The 17,294-nt window shown below is 41.5% G+C and overlaps 1 protein-coding gene across 7 annotated transcripts in view; it reads left to right on the forward strand.

The window, feature by feature from the left end:
• The window catches only part of YTHDC2 (YTH N6-methyladenosine RNA binding protein C2), a 226,407-nt gene that overhangs the window by 192,042 nt on the left and 17,071 nt on the right, over positions 1 to 17,294 (forward strand). For 6 of the 7 annotated variants that reach the window (XM_073552136.1, XM_073552137.1, XM_073552138.1 and 3 more), the window contains exons 25-29: positions 3,001 to 3,107; positions 6,513 to 6,805; positions 6,929 to 7,106; positions 8,524 to 8,727; positions 15,359 to 15,541. In XM_073552136.1, coding sequence (XP_073408237.1) covers positions 3,001 to 3,107; positions 6,513 to 6,805; positions 6,929 to 7,106; positions 8,524 to 8,727; positions 15,359 to 15,541 — 965 coding nt within the window. Of the gene's footprint in view, positions 1 to 2,997; positions 3,108 to 6,512; positions 6,806 to 6,928; positions 7,107 to 8,523; positions 8,728 to 15,358; positions 15,542 to 17,294 lie in introns of all 7 variants that reach the window. The other variant, XM_073552039.1, reaches the window with a different exon arrangement.

The following is a 17,294-nucleotide window of genomic DNA, read 5'->3' on the forward strand; positions in this document are numbered from 1 at the left end:
AAACCTCTGGAATGTAATCAAGAGGATGATGGATAGTCACAAGCCATCAAACAAAGAAGAACAGCTTAAATTTTTGTGCTAGAAGCAGTGTGAAAGACTGGTGGCAAGCATGCCAAGACGCATGAAAGCTATTTTTAAAAATCATGGTTATTCCACAAAATATTGATTTATGAACTCTTCCCGAATTAAAACATTAGCATTGTTGTTTCTAAATGATTATGAACTTGTTTACTTTGCATTACTTTAGGTCTGAAAACACTGTTTTTTTTATTTTGACCATTTTTCTTTGCCAGAAAAAACAAAACAAAATATTTTGCTTGGAAATTCGGAGACGTGTTGTCAGAAGTTTATAGACTAAAAAAACAATTTACATTTTACTCAAATATACTTAGAAAGAGAAACTCACACAAACTGAACATTTGAAAGTGGTCTCTTAATAATTTTTGCCAGAGCTGTATATGCTGGTGACACTTAAGCCCCTGTCTCACATAGCGAGATCACTGATTTTGTGACGCAACAGCGATCTCGCTACATGTGACACGTAGCGGCGACCGCCCCCCCCCCCCCCCCCGCTGGATATTGCTGATCGTGCTGGAGTGTCCTGGGCCATTTTTTTCATCGTCAGCGTCCCGCTGGCCAGTGTCAGGAACACCGCACTGCATTTGCTCACTGAGCCAGTGCGCGGGCCCTGAGTACAAAAACAGTGCTCAAAGATACCTGTGGAGCTGGCAGCAGCGGTGACGATGCGTGCTTCAGACTATCAGGACCTGAAGCACGTGACTGCTGGGGGCGTGACCTAAGCTCCACAGAGCTAGGAGCTGCAGGGAAATTCCTAGAAAGGTAACTACGGGACAAGTTACCAAGGGGCATAGACAGAGACAGAATCCAGATCAAGCCGGGGTCAAAGCACGAGATAGGAGGACAGTACCAAAGGGTTAGACAGAGCGAATAGTCAGGACGTAGCAATAGATCAGAAAACCAGAGCGGGCAATGGACGGTACAGTAGGGACAAACTGTAATGGAGTATCAATAGCCAAGCCAGGAGGTCAGAACCGGAGAAGACAATAGTACCAAAACGAGAGATGGAGTTCAGAATGAGGGAACAGACCGGGTCATACACGGGAATCAAACAAGCAATGCAGTATCCACGCACACCAGGGGGGTCAGACACACAGCCAGAATAACAGTATAGCTGACAGGGAATCCTAGTCTGGAGTGAGTATAAATACCCCTACCAGATCCAAAGAGAGGCCGGCAAAAATTAACCCTGTGAGAACAGGACATTAACCATGTCCTAACCATGACAGCCAGCATGCATTGCTGTGTTTGACGCTGGCGAGTGACCTCGTTGGCGTCGCAGAACTCAGGGACGCAGGTTGGAATCGTTCAGAATAGCTGCTGTGTGACAACGTACCAACGACCGCTGAGGTCGTTATATGGATCGCCGGATCATTGCTACGTCGCTGAAGAGATCTGCCTGTTTGGCAGCTTACTAGCCACCATTTAGCGATGCACCAGTGATCCTTACCAGATCGTATCGTTGTCGGGATCGCTGGTGTGTCGCTATGTTAAACGGGACCCTTAGATTCACCTCTCTGCTGTTCAGAATCTCAGAGTGTTTATCAGCCATAGCCTCCTTCTTCTTTTTGCTTCCTAAAAGTCATCGTGGACAAGACGGAACTCCTCATATTTCCTCCATCTTGCCTAAGTTCCGTGACCCAATCTATCTATCACAATTAATAACACCATCCTTTCAGCAGTACCAGAAGTCTGCTGCCTTGGAGTTACCCTTGACTCTGTCCTGTCCTTCAAACCGCACATCCAAGCTCTTGTCACCTTCTGCCTCCTCCAACTCAAAAAAATATTTCCAGAATTTGTCTTTTCCTAAACTCTGAATCTACTAAAATGTTAGTACATGCCCTCTTCATCTCCCTCCTCAACTACTACAATATCCTCCTCTGTGGCCTCCCTGCTATCACTCTCGCGCCTCTCCTGTCTGTCTTTAACTCCTGACTAATCCACCTCTCTCCACTGTTTGCCTCTGCTTCTCCCCTCTGCAAATCCCTTCATTGGCCCCTAATTCCACAAAGTATCCAGTTCCAGCTGCTACCACTGACCTACAAAGCCGTCCATAATCTATCTACTCTGCTCTGTTTTCTCTGAACTGTCGTCCAACACGCAAACTCCGGTCTTCCCAAGACCTCTTTCTCTCCTCCACACTTATGTGTTCCTCGCCCAATCACCTCCAAGACTTCTCCTGAGTGTCCCATATCCTCTGGAATTCTGTGCCTCAACACATCCAACTATCCACCACAATTGGATCCTTCAGACGGAATTTGAAAACCCACATCTTCTGGAAGGCTTACAGGCTGCATTGACCCTGCTGCCATCTCACCGCCACCGAAGTTGCCGAAACCCCTTACCCTGCTGTCTCCTCTCCCATTATCCTGTAGACTGTAAGCCCGCAATGGCAGGGCCCTCTTCTTTTTGTAAAAGTCTGTAATTGTTAGTTTGTTCACCGTGTTTTATATTTGTATCCTGTATGTAACCCTGTCTCATGTGCTGCCCCATGGAATCAATGGTGCTCTAAAAATAATTAATAATAATACTATTAATGAATTTGGCTTAGCTAACTTCATAGGACTTCTTTAGTTTCCCAGCAGAAAGTTTGATGCTTCATCATACCATCTGCACATGCAATTTGTAGAGTAAGCCTTTCTAAACTACTTATACATTTGCGCTCAGACTTTCTTTATTTGATATATTTTTCTTTGCATTTTTAATAATCTTTTTATGAAACGCCTGAGTTCTAAATTAACAATTATGACATACTGGCAAGTCATATTTCCCTGTCAACACATTTTTTGGCTGTCTTTTATGACATTTGGTATTAATTGTTGATTGGTGTATGTTGCTTTTTATATTGGCTTTTTCCTGCTAGTGACAACTGTTAGGATTTGGTGTAGCGGGGTTTATTTTCTTGTATCTTTATTTCAGCAGCGCTGGATGATAATGAGAGCAGTGACAGTGAGATGGAGGACAGAAGCATGGATTCGTTAGCTACATTAAAGCTGGACGAGTGGTTACATTTTAAGTTTGATCAGGAGGTAATAGTAAAAATAACACATTTACTGACTTCTTCTGGCTAAATAAGTTAGCACTTTCTCTTTACTAGAGGTAGTTGAAAAACCCAATGGGGCAGTGGATTTAGGCATATTTCTGAATCTCAACAGTCTGAAATGGGATGTTCTCCAGAACCAATAGAAAACTAGGTTAAAACTTGGTCCTTAATCATGCAGAATAAAAAAAAGAATTGTCAGAATATGCACATACTTTATGCTTATGCATTTTGGGTAGAAAAATCCCTAATCAAAGCTGACAACCCCATGTGGTGTACTTCTTTAAATATTAAATATAGGTGGGATAAACAAGGAATATGGATACACCGATGCAAACGTATTGCGTAAAAGTGTATTTAAATAGTCACAAAATAATGTATTTTAGTCGCAATAATTAGTAAAGAAAAAATCCTTACGATCCGCTCTGTAATTGAGAACATTGAGTGAATGTGTATTTAATTTACAAATCCAAAAAGACTCTTGTGCCTTTAATATTCTAAGCCAATTTCCTCAAACTTGGTTTTTGTACTCTTTCAATCCTGAAAACCCTCATCACCTGAGTGTTTCTCAAAAAAATGTTTGCATGCACCTGTGATGTTACGTTTTATAATTTGTGTTTTAATATCATCAATCATCTTGGTAATGGATCCAGCAACATGTTCTACTATAGGAATTTTCAGTTTGCAGGATGTGCATCCCACATATCGGAGCGTGCACTGGGTGCTTTCTGTAATGTAAGCTACATTTGTGGTGTTGCAGTGAACGAACACATGCGATAGGGATGAATAATAGATGATAATTGAAAAAAAAGGCTTTGTTACAAATAACTGGGGGCAAAGTGTACACCTACTCTGTGCACATTATTGCTACCTTGTGCGCTCAACCAATTCTTTTTGTTTCTAGTATATATGTCGATAATAGAGAAATATTTGGATGAGATGATGTTGCCTATAGTACACAATCTACATGCTACAAAGTTAACTCCATTTTTAATTATGCAACAGATCGATTCATTTTGATAAAAGATGGGTAGATATTTGCTAATGATACTGAAAATTTTAGAAAAATCTTCATTGTATGGGGTAGAAAAAGTTATGTTCGCCATGTTGTCACTATTATTATATAAGTAATATTCCCTATTTTTAGAATTAGTTATTGTTTTGGCTTGATTAAGGATGGAGAGATGGTATTCCCTCCTCCTTAAGCTTTTTGTAATGGAATCACTTTCACTATTTTAATGTTGCTCATCACAACATGTACTATGTGCCCCTACTTAATTAACTATAAGTACATTCCTAGTAACATGATTGAGATGACAGCTGTTGAATTGTAGTGTGGTGGTGCCCTATAATTGTTTTCTGTATAACTTGGTGATTATACTGTGGTTCCTGGAATCAGCAATCAGACATTAATCTGAGAAATGATACAGATATTTTTTGGAATGTGTACTGAAGATTTGATTATCATTATTAGTATGGGGTGTGATGCAGTGACCCCTGTGACAGCTAGGGTCGCTGTATGGGCTTACCAGGACTTGCAAGCAGGCGTTTCCTTTATTGTGATGGGGGAAATGGTGAGCAGCAGGATTGTAAATGGCCGATATGTATCACAAGGGTGGGTGCCTTGTGATGTAAGCTGGAACGTGTATTGATCAGCAGAGGTACTGCTGAGGGTTTGTTACTGTGTATCAGGGAAGCTTCCAGGTGACTTGGTGAGATGGGTGGGACCAGTCACCTACAAACCAACTCAGGGGCATGTGTCTGAATGCCCAATGTAAAGCCTGTATGTGTGTGGCTGTGTGTGGAATAGGACCTGTAGTGAGGTCATGACCATGTGATCCATACTTCACCTGTGGGCGTGGTTATGTACCATATAATGTGCCTGGGGTCTGGTCACATGGGGAGAGAGTGTACCTGAGTGGTTCAGGGTGCAAGGTCCTGGAGGGTCAGTGTGAGGAGATTCTAGGAGAAGGATCGGATCCCTGGAGCACGTGCTGCGACCTTGGACCTGGTGAGGCGTGAGTGTTAGACGGTCTCAGGAGGGGACGGTTGTCCTGAATAGCACCCGCTGAGGCCCTGGTGGCCGGTGTGTTAGGAGACTCTGGGGGGAGGATTGGATCCCTGAATAGCATCCGGTGAGGCCTGTGTGTTGGACGGTTCCAAAGTGGGGATGGACGTCCTAAATAGCACACAGACAGGCCACGTGTGTTTGCAGAGTCAGTGACGCCACTGCATTGTCCGGGATGGTGATCCCAGTTCGGCAGCTTCCCTGAGACAGAGGACTACCAAGGAGTCGGCATCTGAAGCAGGAGCTCCTGTAAGGTAACCCCCGACATGGGGATATAACTGTTCGTGCTTGTGAGGTTCTAAGAATGTTAATAAACTGTTTGGCGTGCGGTCGCCCACAGTCACTGGACAGAGAGGTCCAGCGTGTTTAGGGACTGCAAGGAAAAGCCATAACCTGTAAATGTTCTGGACTATGTGTTAAGCCTGTGAAGTGTAACATGGCCTACAGCGGTTTATGATGTTTGAATAAACCAAAATGGACTCTTTATGTGGAAAAACCTTTGCGTGACCCTATTAATCTGCTGCCAAGTGAGTGTCCCCCAATGCACTCAGTGAGCGCTACCTTACAGGGGATATTGGATTGTGAAACTGAAACTAAGCATTCCAAATAAACAACATGTCCTCAGACGAATAATTACTTTATTTAATGACATGGTAAGATATGGCTCGTAATGCTCCAGAAAGAGGTATGGATTTATACAAAGAAATAATATCACGAGTAATCCCGTAGAAGTATTCTTCCTAGCTGAAGTTTTTTAGATTTTTTTTTAGTATCTTTTGGTATCTTTACTTTTTTTGATTAGATAACTTTTATAAACATTTTAGAAAAAGTTATATTGCAAACAGTTAGACCCCACACAAATCCCTCCCCACTACCCGCTTTCCGTCTATAATCTGCTATGAGCAAGGCATGAGGGCCAATCCTACAGAGCAATACCGTTAGACCGTTGCAGGTATGTAATTGTGTCCAAAAGCAGGATGCAAACCATGACTTCTTATATTAGCAACTTTTTGGTATCTTTAATAAAGCCGGTGTACATGTCACCAGGGGTTGTAGTAAATTATCTAACCGACTACTAAGACGTTCAGTTAAAGAACCTATCCCAGAAATTTTTGGTCTAAACCATTTGGGGAATTGATCTTCATGTGTTTTGGGGAGGGCATCAATGGCCAAACTGAAAAACTTGTTTAGGAATGACACTACATGGTGGGCTATTTTTTTTTTTCCTTTGGCGAAACATTAAAGTGGATTTGACTTTACCTATGAAGTATTAATGCTAAGTGTCACATGGCTGTTAGTGGGTGACTGCTTTGCTTCATTTTCCAGTCTGCCGATTTGTTAGTACATCTGAGGCAAAAGTGGTACAGTTTATTTCTAAGAAGGATGAAGTCGCCCTCAAAGCCTTCGTCTCAAGTGGATGAGGCCACCATCCGAGCAGTGATAACTGTGTTAATTAATGAAGAGCAGTCAGCCGGTCTCCAGCAGCCTTCTGGAATTGGACAAAGACCAAGGCCAATGTCTTCTGAAGAGCTCCCAGCATCATCTTCTTGGAGGACCAATCCTAGTCATAGGAGTTCATCAGAAATAGATTTCTCCGATGACTTGTGTAGTTTGGACAGGTATTTTGTTCTTATTCCCAAAACTCTGGTCAGTTTTCTTCTTATGCTTTAGTTTTTCATAGTTGTGTGACCCATTGTAAATATGAGCATGTATGAGCATGTCCCTTTGTTTTTTTTGTATAGCGGCAAAACTATAAAGTCTCCACACGTGGCTTTTTCTCAACAACCCACACTTAAAGAGAGGGTATTACAGCATCCAAAACGACTCGAAGACAAAACACAACAGATGTCTGCAAAATTTCCTGAAGGCAGTAGCTGCTCCAGCCCTTGTGCAAGCCCTTCTCTACCTGCTTTTATCAAGGTAGTGCCTTTAAGTAACTGAAATCAGCCAGACACACAGACTGGTTAGCAACTTTTACACTGAGAATGTCATGCGAAGTTGTACAAACTGTGTAAAAAAACATTTACAAATGTATGGTAGTCGTAAGTGTCACTTTTGGGGACTACATCTATCTCTAGAATAGGGTCCCCCAATCCTGAGCTACCAACTGGTGCCACAGCTGCTGTGAACATGCCATAAATGTCTTTGAAGAGACATGTACAGTATTGTCTTACCTGACGTTATAGACAAATCTCTATTCGTATTTAAGTTGGTATCCGTTCTTTTGAAATTTAAGATAGATAAGCTATCAACAATGATGGAGTGGGTCTAATTATTCTGGACAATTATCTGAATGGGTCACGGTGCTTCATCAAGTACTGCAGCCTCAGCCTCTTTATTGTTCTGCATCTTTTTCTGGCCAGTTCATACTTGCAAATGCTGTACTTTTTTTTGGAAGGCAGAGGTACAAGGTTTTGCAGCATTCACCATTCACTTAAACAGGACATTGCTGCAATACCTTGCTGTGTGCCTACAAAAAGTCAAAACCAAACTGAAACTGGTGTAAACATCGAAGAAGCTGTCACTCTCATAATAATGTCACTTCACATTTAAACAACTAGTCTTGTGTGTGTGTAATGTGAAATTCGGTTTTCCACCAATCTTCTATTGATGTATTCTAAGGAATCAATTTTAAAAGGCTTGGTAACACCTTTAACCTTTTGGCTTCCATTAACATATGCATTCATCTTCAATCTTATCCTTACAAACCCTTTTGATCTATAATTGGGAATTTTAGCTTTCTTTCAGGAGATAGAGTAACTCTTCAGACAGCCTGACAATAAGCATAAAAAATTCTAGTATAAACAATAGGAACCCTAAAGTTAGCTAATGTAATTTATAAAACCATTGCCCTTGTACTTTAAGGGGTTATCCAGGCCTTTTATTATTTTCGTGTATGGGGCTAAGAACAAACAAGAAGATGATTGCTAAACTACCTGGCTGTTCTGCAGCGGGACGATCTCAGCTGGCAATACCCCATATTCATTTCATCTCTTGCCAGCAGAGCATTTCTTCATCTTCTAGTCTGCTCTGTTGACGGCACGTCACGGCAGACCTCTTTTTGGCAATCAGCATGACATAGACAGTGACGCCCCTCTAACAGAGCAGAGCGGAAGAGAAGACACTGATCTGTCAATGTGACGTCAGTGGAAGCAGAGGAATCTCCTGCAGTAGTGCATGAACGCTCTGAGCCGGCAGATTTCAGTACTGGGAAAGCAGGCATGTAGTTGTTAACAGCACAAAAAAATAATAGACAAAGTTTGGAAACCCTTTTATTAGCTACTCCATGCTGGTGAGAGGAAAATAACAAAGCACAAATATTGTTTATGCCTCACAGAGCTCAAAATCTCCATCACCACGACCAAATTTACCTACAAGGTATTTTATAATGAAGAGTAGCAACCTGAGGAACCTTGACATTTCTCAGCAAAAAGGAATCTGGTCCACAACTCCGAACAATGAGTGTAAGCTGAATAGAGCATTCTGGGAGAGCAGCACTGTTTATCTGATATTTTCTGTTCAAGGATCTGGACATTTTCAGGTAAAAATATACAATATTGCTTATGATAGAATTATTTAGTGTCAAATGTGTGTGGAAAAAGATGATTAGACTTATTTTATGTTATATAAGGGGTAAAAGTAAAATGAGTGACCCCCAGGTTATTATACAATAGTTCAACTTGAATGATGGACTACACATAAATGCATTATACTGTATATGTACATTACTTATCAAATGTCTCAAAAATTGGCTTAGAAGGTAGTCCCGGATTCTTGAAAGACTTTATGGACCGCAGGTTCTACATTAAAGCGTTCTCAGGAAAAATCTTGTTCATTGGGTGTATCCCAGCCAGAGCTAAATATATATAAAATGAAATGTCTGCTAGCATCAGGCACCAAATGGTCACAATCAGTAATTAACCAATTAGCACAAGGCCAGAGCAGGCATTACTATGCAGGGTAAACAACCAATGCTGAACAAGGCCATAAAACAGTGAAAGAAAAAAAAAAAAATAAATATCTTTGAACACTTTTAAGCAGAAACCAAAAAAAAATAAAGGAAGAAAGGACCACCACAGGAGTGATGGATTAAATACCATGAAAATATCTTGCTACATATGATTCAGTTCACAGTTGTTAGACAGTGATAGGAGAGAGATGATGTATGATCTCCTCCTGTCTCTGTGTAAGAATAGGTGTGAATCAAATAAACAAAGTAAAAAAAAATATAAAACCTGCAAAATGAGCAAAAACCTACGTAAAAGCAAAAGTGCATCTAAATAATACAGAGTTTTTAGTAATACTGTTTTTGATCAAAAGTAGCATGGAAGCCATCCCACCACGACACAGTAACTCTGTTCCGGATAGTCCTACACTGTCTAATATTACCTTGTATCAAAGTTGACCTCAATGTGTGAACAAGGTTTTTAATATTAGACAGTGTAGGACTATCCCGAACAGAGTTACCGTGTCGTGGTGGGAAACTCTGTTATCTAGATGCACTTTTGCTCTTACTTATTTAGTTACAGCAGGGTTTTTGTTCATTTTGTCTTTTGCAGGTTTTATGGCCAATGTGAACATGCATTTATATGCTGCATGTGTATCAATTCAAACCAAGCTCAATTTTTGTGTTTTTTCTTTTTTTTTTTAAGTAAAAAGAATGTTGAAAGAAAAAAATCACAATAGTTATTTTTTTAAGCCCTTTATTACTGGGGGAAAAAAACAACCTACATGTACATATTTGGCATCGCCATGTCTGTAATGACCTGAACTGTAGAACTAGCTTGTCAATTGGCTCTCTTGGTAAACGTTCTAAAAAGAAAGCAAGAACTGCATATTGTCAGTCATTTACTTAAAAAAGGAATTTGAATGAAAAACTAAAAATCACGATCCCCAAAATTATATAAATGGAAATAACAGTTCATTCCACGAAAAATAAGCCCTCATACACCTCTACAACCGAAAAATTAAAAAACTTTTGGGTCTTAGAATATGGTGACACAATATTTTATTTTATGGGATTTTGACAGCATGAAGGTAAAAATAAACTCAATTTATTTGGTATCATGGTGTCCATAATGGCCCAGCAAACAACATAAGAAAAAAAAAAGTATAAAGTAGCAGAATTTCATTGTTCCAATCATTTTACTTGAAAGATTGAATGAAAATCTATCAAACTGTGTTCTCAAAAAGGAGTATACGACCATTTATAATATATTCCCATACTCATTTGAAAATGAGTTAAGCTTATTAAGCACTATTGAATACTATAAGGAATGTGTTTTTAAACATGATGTACCGTACTTTTCGGACCATAAGACACACTTTTTTCCCCCCAAAATTTTTTTTGGGAAACTAGGGGTGCATCCTATAGTTGGAATATACTTACAAGTAGTGTGGCGGCAGCAGGAGTTGGGCGATACCGCTGCGGTCCGACGCTGCAGGGCGATGATCACACTCCTTTCCCAGGCTGGTGCGGCAGTTTTCGGCGGTGCGCAGTGGTGCAGGGCTCGGCCAACATTTTCTGAAAGCCTGGAGCCCCCGCACTTCCATTGATGTGATGGGTGGCTTTCGGGAAAATGGCTGCCGGAAGCAGCGCATGCGCAGATTGAAATCTCGTCTCAAGATCTCGGGAGACGAGATCTCAATCTGCGTATGCGCCAAGTCAGCAGCCAATTTCCCGGAGGCCACCGCATCGCAGCAGTGAGAGGGCTTTTACAAATTGTTGGCGGAGCCCCCGCTCCACTGAGCACCGACAAACCTGCCGCACCAGCCTGGGTTGGGCTTTCCCGGAGGCCACCACTTCACAGCAATGGATGTGCGGGGGCTCCAGGCTTTCAGAAAATGTCAGCGGAGCCCCCGCACCATGAGCACCACAGAATCTTCCGCACCAGTCTGGAATGGGAGTCATATAGCCGGACCACCGAACACCCCCTGTGACCACGCTCCACCAGTGCTAATGATTTCCCCCTATTAAACTGTATTCGGACTGTAAGATGGACCCCCATTTGACACAATATTTTTTTTTTCCCCTATTTTCCTTCTGAAAATTTGGGGTGCGTCTTATGGTCCGGTGTATCTTATAGTCCAAAAAATAGGGTAATTTTTGAGGGGAGTTTAATATATTACCCCCTAAAAGGCATTTGAGAACGGAGTTGGTTCCTAAAATATAGGTTTCAGAAAGTTCCTTGAAAATTGGAAAAATTGCTGCTATTCAAAATAAAATAAAGACTTGTATAAAGTTGATGCCAGTGTGCAGTAGACACATGGGAAATTTCAGTTATTAACTATCTGCTTTAAGGGCAGACACATTAAAAATTGTGCGAATATTTTTAAATGTTTTGAAAATGTTCATTTTTTGCTTAATAAATTCAAAACATGAGATATGTAAAGGACATCTGAAGTTATTGGTGAATAAATTGACACATGCCAAATTTAAATTTTCCAGTATAAAACCAGATTTATGGTCTTTTAATTTCTCATCAGTTTATAAAAATATATAAAATGTAGTCATGTTTTGGCCACTAATTTTGACCCCTTAATGACCACTAATATGTCTTTTTAACTGACCTTAGATATAAGAGAATAGTCTCCCCATACAGGTAACAATCCAACAGCTGTCAGCTGTACACTATAGCTGACAACTTGCTGCATCAGCCACGATCAGTGTTGGCACCGACTATATCTATTTTACCCCTTAGGCCTGTCTCACACTTCCGTTTTTGACCATCAGTCAAAATCCGCTGGTTTTTGAAAAAAACGGATCTGCCATTTTTTTTGGCGGATCCGTTTTTTTCCCCATTGAGTTGCATTACCGATGGATCTTGACGGATGGCCATCCGTTGGATCCGTTTTTTTGTGGATCCGCCAAATTTTTTGCGTCCGGGACATGCCTGGACGGACCCTGCAACGTTTTTTTTTGCTGCAGGATCCGCATTTTACAGTGCGCATGCCCGGAGAAAGGAAGTCAGACGGAAATTTAACCCCGAAATCCTTTCTGACCGACGAAAAAAAATTTCTCTCTCTCTCTCTTCAATTTGTCAGGGGTTTATAAAATGTTATAATTTTAGGAGGTTTCCCAATATATGGGACCCCCAAAGTCACTTCAAACATGGATAGATCCCTAAAATTTTTTTTTTTTTTTATAAATTTCCTTGAAAAAAAATGACTGCTACATTTTTAAACCTCCTAAAATGCTAACAAAATAAAAGAACATTTTACAAATGGTGCTGATGTCAAGCAGGCATATGAGAAATGTTATTTATTAATATTTTGCTCTGGTATAACTGGGTTAAAGAGATCAGCATTCAAAGTTTGAAAATTGCTAATTTTTTTTACATTTTTCTCAAATTTCTGATATGATTTGTGTTTATTTATAAAAAATATCAACCTAAATTTACCATTATCATAAAGTATAATTTGTCATGAAAAAACATTCTCAATCACTGGGATTTGTTGAAGCGTTCCAAAGTTATTACTACATACTGTAAAGTGACACTGGTCAGATTTAAAAAATTTGGCTCCGTCACTGAGGGGTTAAATTTTTATGCAGGAGATCCCTGAACATTTCTATCATCTGTATGCCCATATCAATAGGTTATATACATTCCAGGGGGTGACAGATTCCCTTTAATGGGCAGCACGGTGGCTTGCAGCACTGGGTTTCCTCCAGGTACTCCGGTTTCCTCCCACACTCCAAAGACATACTGATAGGGAATTTAGAATGTGAGACCCATCAGGGACAGCGATGATAATGTGTGCAAGCCGTAAATCACTGTGGAATATGTTAGCGCTATATCAAAATAAAGATTATTATTTATTAATGTCAAAATGTCACTGCACTTTACACATGAAGGCACAATAATGCAATTTTGCACCCAAACTTTTTTTTTTAAATCATAAGCATAGGGAAAGAATATAAGATTTCTCAACAACAAAATCGTTAATATGAGGCATACAGGTAGAACTAGTTTACCATTTCTGTCACCCATATGCCCATATTAATAGGTCATGTTGTTAGAATCTGCTCAGTTTGTGACTTTCCGCCATTTTATTGTAGTGTTCTGGCTGCTGGTCTTTTTCCCCTGGTGCTGTGTTTGCCTTTGGTTAGGTGATTGTATCACCCATTCCTTGCTGGATAACAGTGTTAATCCGCTTGAAGTCTGGCTTGGAGCCTTGCTTTGCTTTCTGTGTGTTTAATTAGTGCAGTTCTGGGACCTCTGGTTCTGCTAGTCTTAAGGGGGTTTTACTCTAAGCGATATTGCTAGCAATATCGCTAAAACGTCACTGGTTTTGTGACGTTATAGCGATATTGCTAGCGATATCGCTATGTGTGATACTTACCAGCGACCGGCTCCCCCGCTGTCCATCGCTGATCGCGCGAGAATGTCCAGCTCCATTTCTCGTCGGGCGCTTCCTGCTGAGACTTCCTGCTGTGACGACGAGCGACGCGTGGAGGCGGGCGGGAGGACGTCAGGATCGCTGTGTGTGAATGGTAAGTATCGTGCGCTGCGTCGCTGCTGAATCGCTGTGAGGTCTTTCTGTATGAAAGCTCACTAGCGATCATTTAGCGATGCACCAGCGATCCTGACTGGGTCGGATCGCTGGTGCATCGCTAAATGTAAAAGGGCCTTTAGTTTCTGTTTTCAGTTTGTTTCTGCAGCCTTCTTTGTGTTTTCTGTTAGGTGTCACCCGTTTTTGTACCCAGTCCTTATTTCTTTCAGGGACCCCCTTCCCCCTATCTATAGGTCTTCACTTGAGATTAGCCTAGGATCGTCGGTGGATCTATTCACAAGGAATGGGTCGCCCACTCCATCATAAGGCATCAGCCTAGTCGCAGTGCAGGGTCATTTCCCCCCCCTACCCTAGTCCTGTGCTGCAGAACCGTAACACATATACGTCCTTGGGGGGGTGGGGGTTTGAGGTGACAGATTTCCTTTAAGCCATTTGCCTACCTTCAGAAAATATATGGGTTTAAGACTGACATCTAAGCTGCCAGTCTTGATATATGGGTCCCCATTATTCTCTGTTAAAAAGGAAGCCTGTTGCTGTTTCATGAATTTATGCTCAGGGCAGTATGAAACTAATGGCAGGTTCCTTTTAAACAAAACTGATATGTAGCTATTAGGAAAAATAATTAAAATGTTAATATGTATTCAGTCCTGAAAAGAGACCTCTAAAGGGAGAAATATATTGGGCTTTTCTAAATGAAGACGTAGGAAGGTTTAATAAAGTTTTAGAAAAGCTAACCACACTCATTGGCACTGTCTAGCAAACTGTAACATTTTACAAAAGGTAAAGTATACATTATTCACTAGTGAGAAGGGTGGAAGATGCAGGAAAACGCCCTTTTGTGAATTCATCGGACTCATTACTGAAGCTATATTAAACTGAGATCAAGTATTTTTTGTGCTGCATTTAGTAAAATTACAACAGACTGTCTCCATAATATGCTACTCTTAAAGGGAACTTACCAGCAAGAACTCCTCCTCCCCAACCTGCTTATTTGGGCATGCTGGTCTTTGAAATGTACATACATAATCACCTTCTTAAGTAACAAATGTTTTTATTTATATGCAAAAAAGGCATTAAGTGCTGTGGGCGTGACATAGCACTTAAAGAGTCATTACCTCCCCCAAGGTTTTTTTGCTGCCCAGTATCCATATCTTTAGCTTGATTGACTTCCAAGACCTGCATGCCTATATATAGAGTTGAGGGAGGGGGATTATCTTGGTGACAGGTTCCCTTGACAGCATTCAGATTTCAATCACGGTGGGCGGTGTCAACGGGGGTTCAGACACCACTCTGAGAGTACAGAACGGGTGGGTGTAGCCGTGCCCTTGGTCCTTACTGACATTGCCTCTGCTTTGGAGCCGGATGTCAGTCAGAGCCAGCTGCGCGGATATAGCTGCCAGAGCGGTGACTGAACCAGCGTCAGTGCCGTCCGTGTGACTGAAACCGAATGCTGGCGGCCAGAATAAAAGCGTTCGGCTACTTGCGGGCATCAGGTAGCTAGTAATGCTATTAACCTGCAGAATTTGCTTTTTGCTGGTGACAGGTTCCCGTTAAATAATCCGTTCTTCGTATAATTGATCTCCATGAAATTATCGAGGTAACACATCATATGCTTGTATCGTTTTATTTTGTCACTTTATTTTGTATTTTTTGTGTAGGGCTTTGCTAGAATGTGTTCAGAGATCGGGCAGGAGAAGGGTAAAGATTGGGGATCCATCACTCTTGGTGGAGTCTTTAAAGTGGAATGGATACGAAAGGAGAGTGTTCCTTTTCAGTATACACATCATTTACTGAACCCTTGGAATGAAAACAAGAAGGTCCAGATAAGTCGTGATGGACAGGTAAGGTTTCCTGAGAGATTTTGTAGAGAGCCTTTCCATGTACAGTGGGGAATTAAAATATTTAGTCAGCCACAAATTGTGCAAGTTCTCCCACTTAAAAATATGATAGAGGCCTGTAATCGACATCATAGGTAGACCACAGCTATGAGGGTCAAAATGAGAAACCAAATCCAGAAAATCACCTTGCCTGATTTGGCAAGATTTATTTAGCAAATTATGGTGGAAAATAAGTATTTGGTCATTAACAAAAGTTCATCTCATTATTTTGTTATATAGCCTTTGTTGGCAATGACAGAGGTCAAACGTTTTCTGTACGTCTTCACAAGGTTGGCACACTGTTTGTGGTATGTTAAAGGGAATCTGTCACCCCTTTTTTGAGATATCACATAATGATATCATTCAATTGTGTGTCACATAAGGATTCTCTTAGTACTTTTGCTTCCCCCTGACCCCGCACCTTTCATGCATAAATACTTTTTTTATATCGGTTCAGATGTATGTAAACTGCTGCTGTCCGGTCCGCTGGGCGGGGCTTATTCAACTGCTCCCCCCTCCCTGTCTTGCTCTACACAAGAAGAAATGCGTAGAGCAAGACAGGGAGGGGGGGAGCAGTTGAATAAGCCCCGCCCAGCGGACCGGACAGCGGCAGTTTACATACATCTGAACCGATATGAAAAAGGTATTTATGCATGAAAGGTTCGGGGTCAGGGGGAAGCAAAAGTACTAAGAGAATCCTTATGTGACACACAATTGAATGATATCATAAGGGGTGACAGATTCCCTTTAACACATTCCTCCATGCAGTGATGTTTTGGATCTGTCGCTGGGCAACACGGACTTTCAAATCCTTCCAAAGGTTTTCTATGGAGTTGAGATCTGGAGACTGGCTAAGCCACTCTAGGACCTTCATATGCGTCTTATGAAGCCACTCCTTCGTTGCCCTGGTGGTGTGCTTGGGATCATTGTCATGCTGAAAGACCCATCTACTTTTCATCTTCAATGCCCTTGCTGATGGAAAGAGGTTTGCAATCAAAATCTCACAATATATCGCCCCATTCATTCTTTCATGTACATGGATCAGTCATCCTGGTCTCTTTGCAGAGAAACATCCCCAAAGCATGATGTTGCCACCCCCATGCATCACAGAAGGTACGGTGTTCTTTGGATGCAACTCAGTATTCTGTCTCCTCCAAACACGACATGTTTTGTTTGTACCAAACAGTTCTACTTTGGTTTCATCATACCATGTGTTAGAAACGGCGGAACGCACTAAATAAAATAGATAATAAAGTGCGTTAGCCGCTCGGGGTCCACCGTGCAGAAGGTGTTATAACTGCTGCCGAGTAGTGTCAGACGCACAATATGGCGGTATAATGCGCACGGGGTTAAAAGTCACCCAGGTGCGCAGCGCAATCACTGTTGAATCACAGAGATGCCAGTAAGGGTAAACACAAAAAGGCTGAGCCTATTAGCGTCACAGGTCTCGGATATATGCACACAAGGTATCAGGTCACAGGTGCAGGACCAAAGGCAGAAGGAACTGCGTCCGTCTAGACCTACCGTGTGCGCGGCGACGCTACTGCGGGCGCCAAAGAGAGCTACAACTGCAACGCGGCATAGGACACTGTAGAAGCGCGGTGTGCACAGTGGCCTAAGGCTTGCCACTGACTGGCGCTGACTGCTGAACTAATTCCCTATCCACATGCGTAATATCAAGAGGGAAGGGGTTTCAAATGAGTCAGTCACCAGAATC

This window comes from Dendrobates tinctorius, unplaced genomic scaffold (assembly GCF_039654945.1).
Source record: "Dendrobates tinctorius isolate UK_male_01 unplaced genomic scaffold, ASM3965494v1 ptg000003l, whole genome shotgun sequence".
In the NCBI taxonomy this organism is placed as follows: Eukaryota; Metazoa; Chordata; class Amphibia; order Anura; family Dendrobatidae; genus Dendrobates; species Dendrobates tinctorius.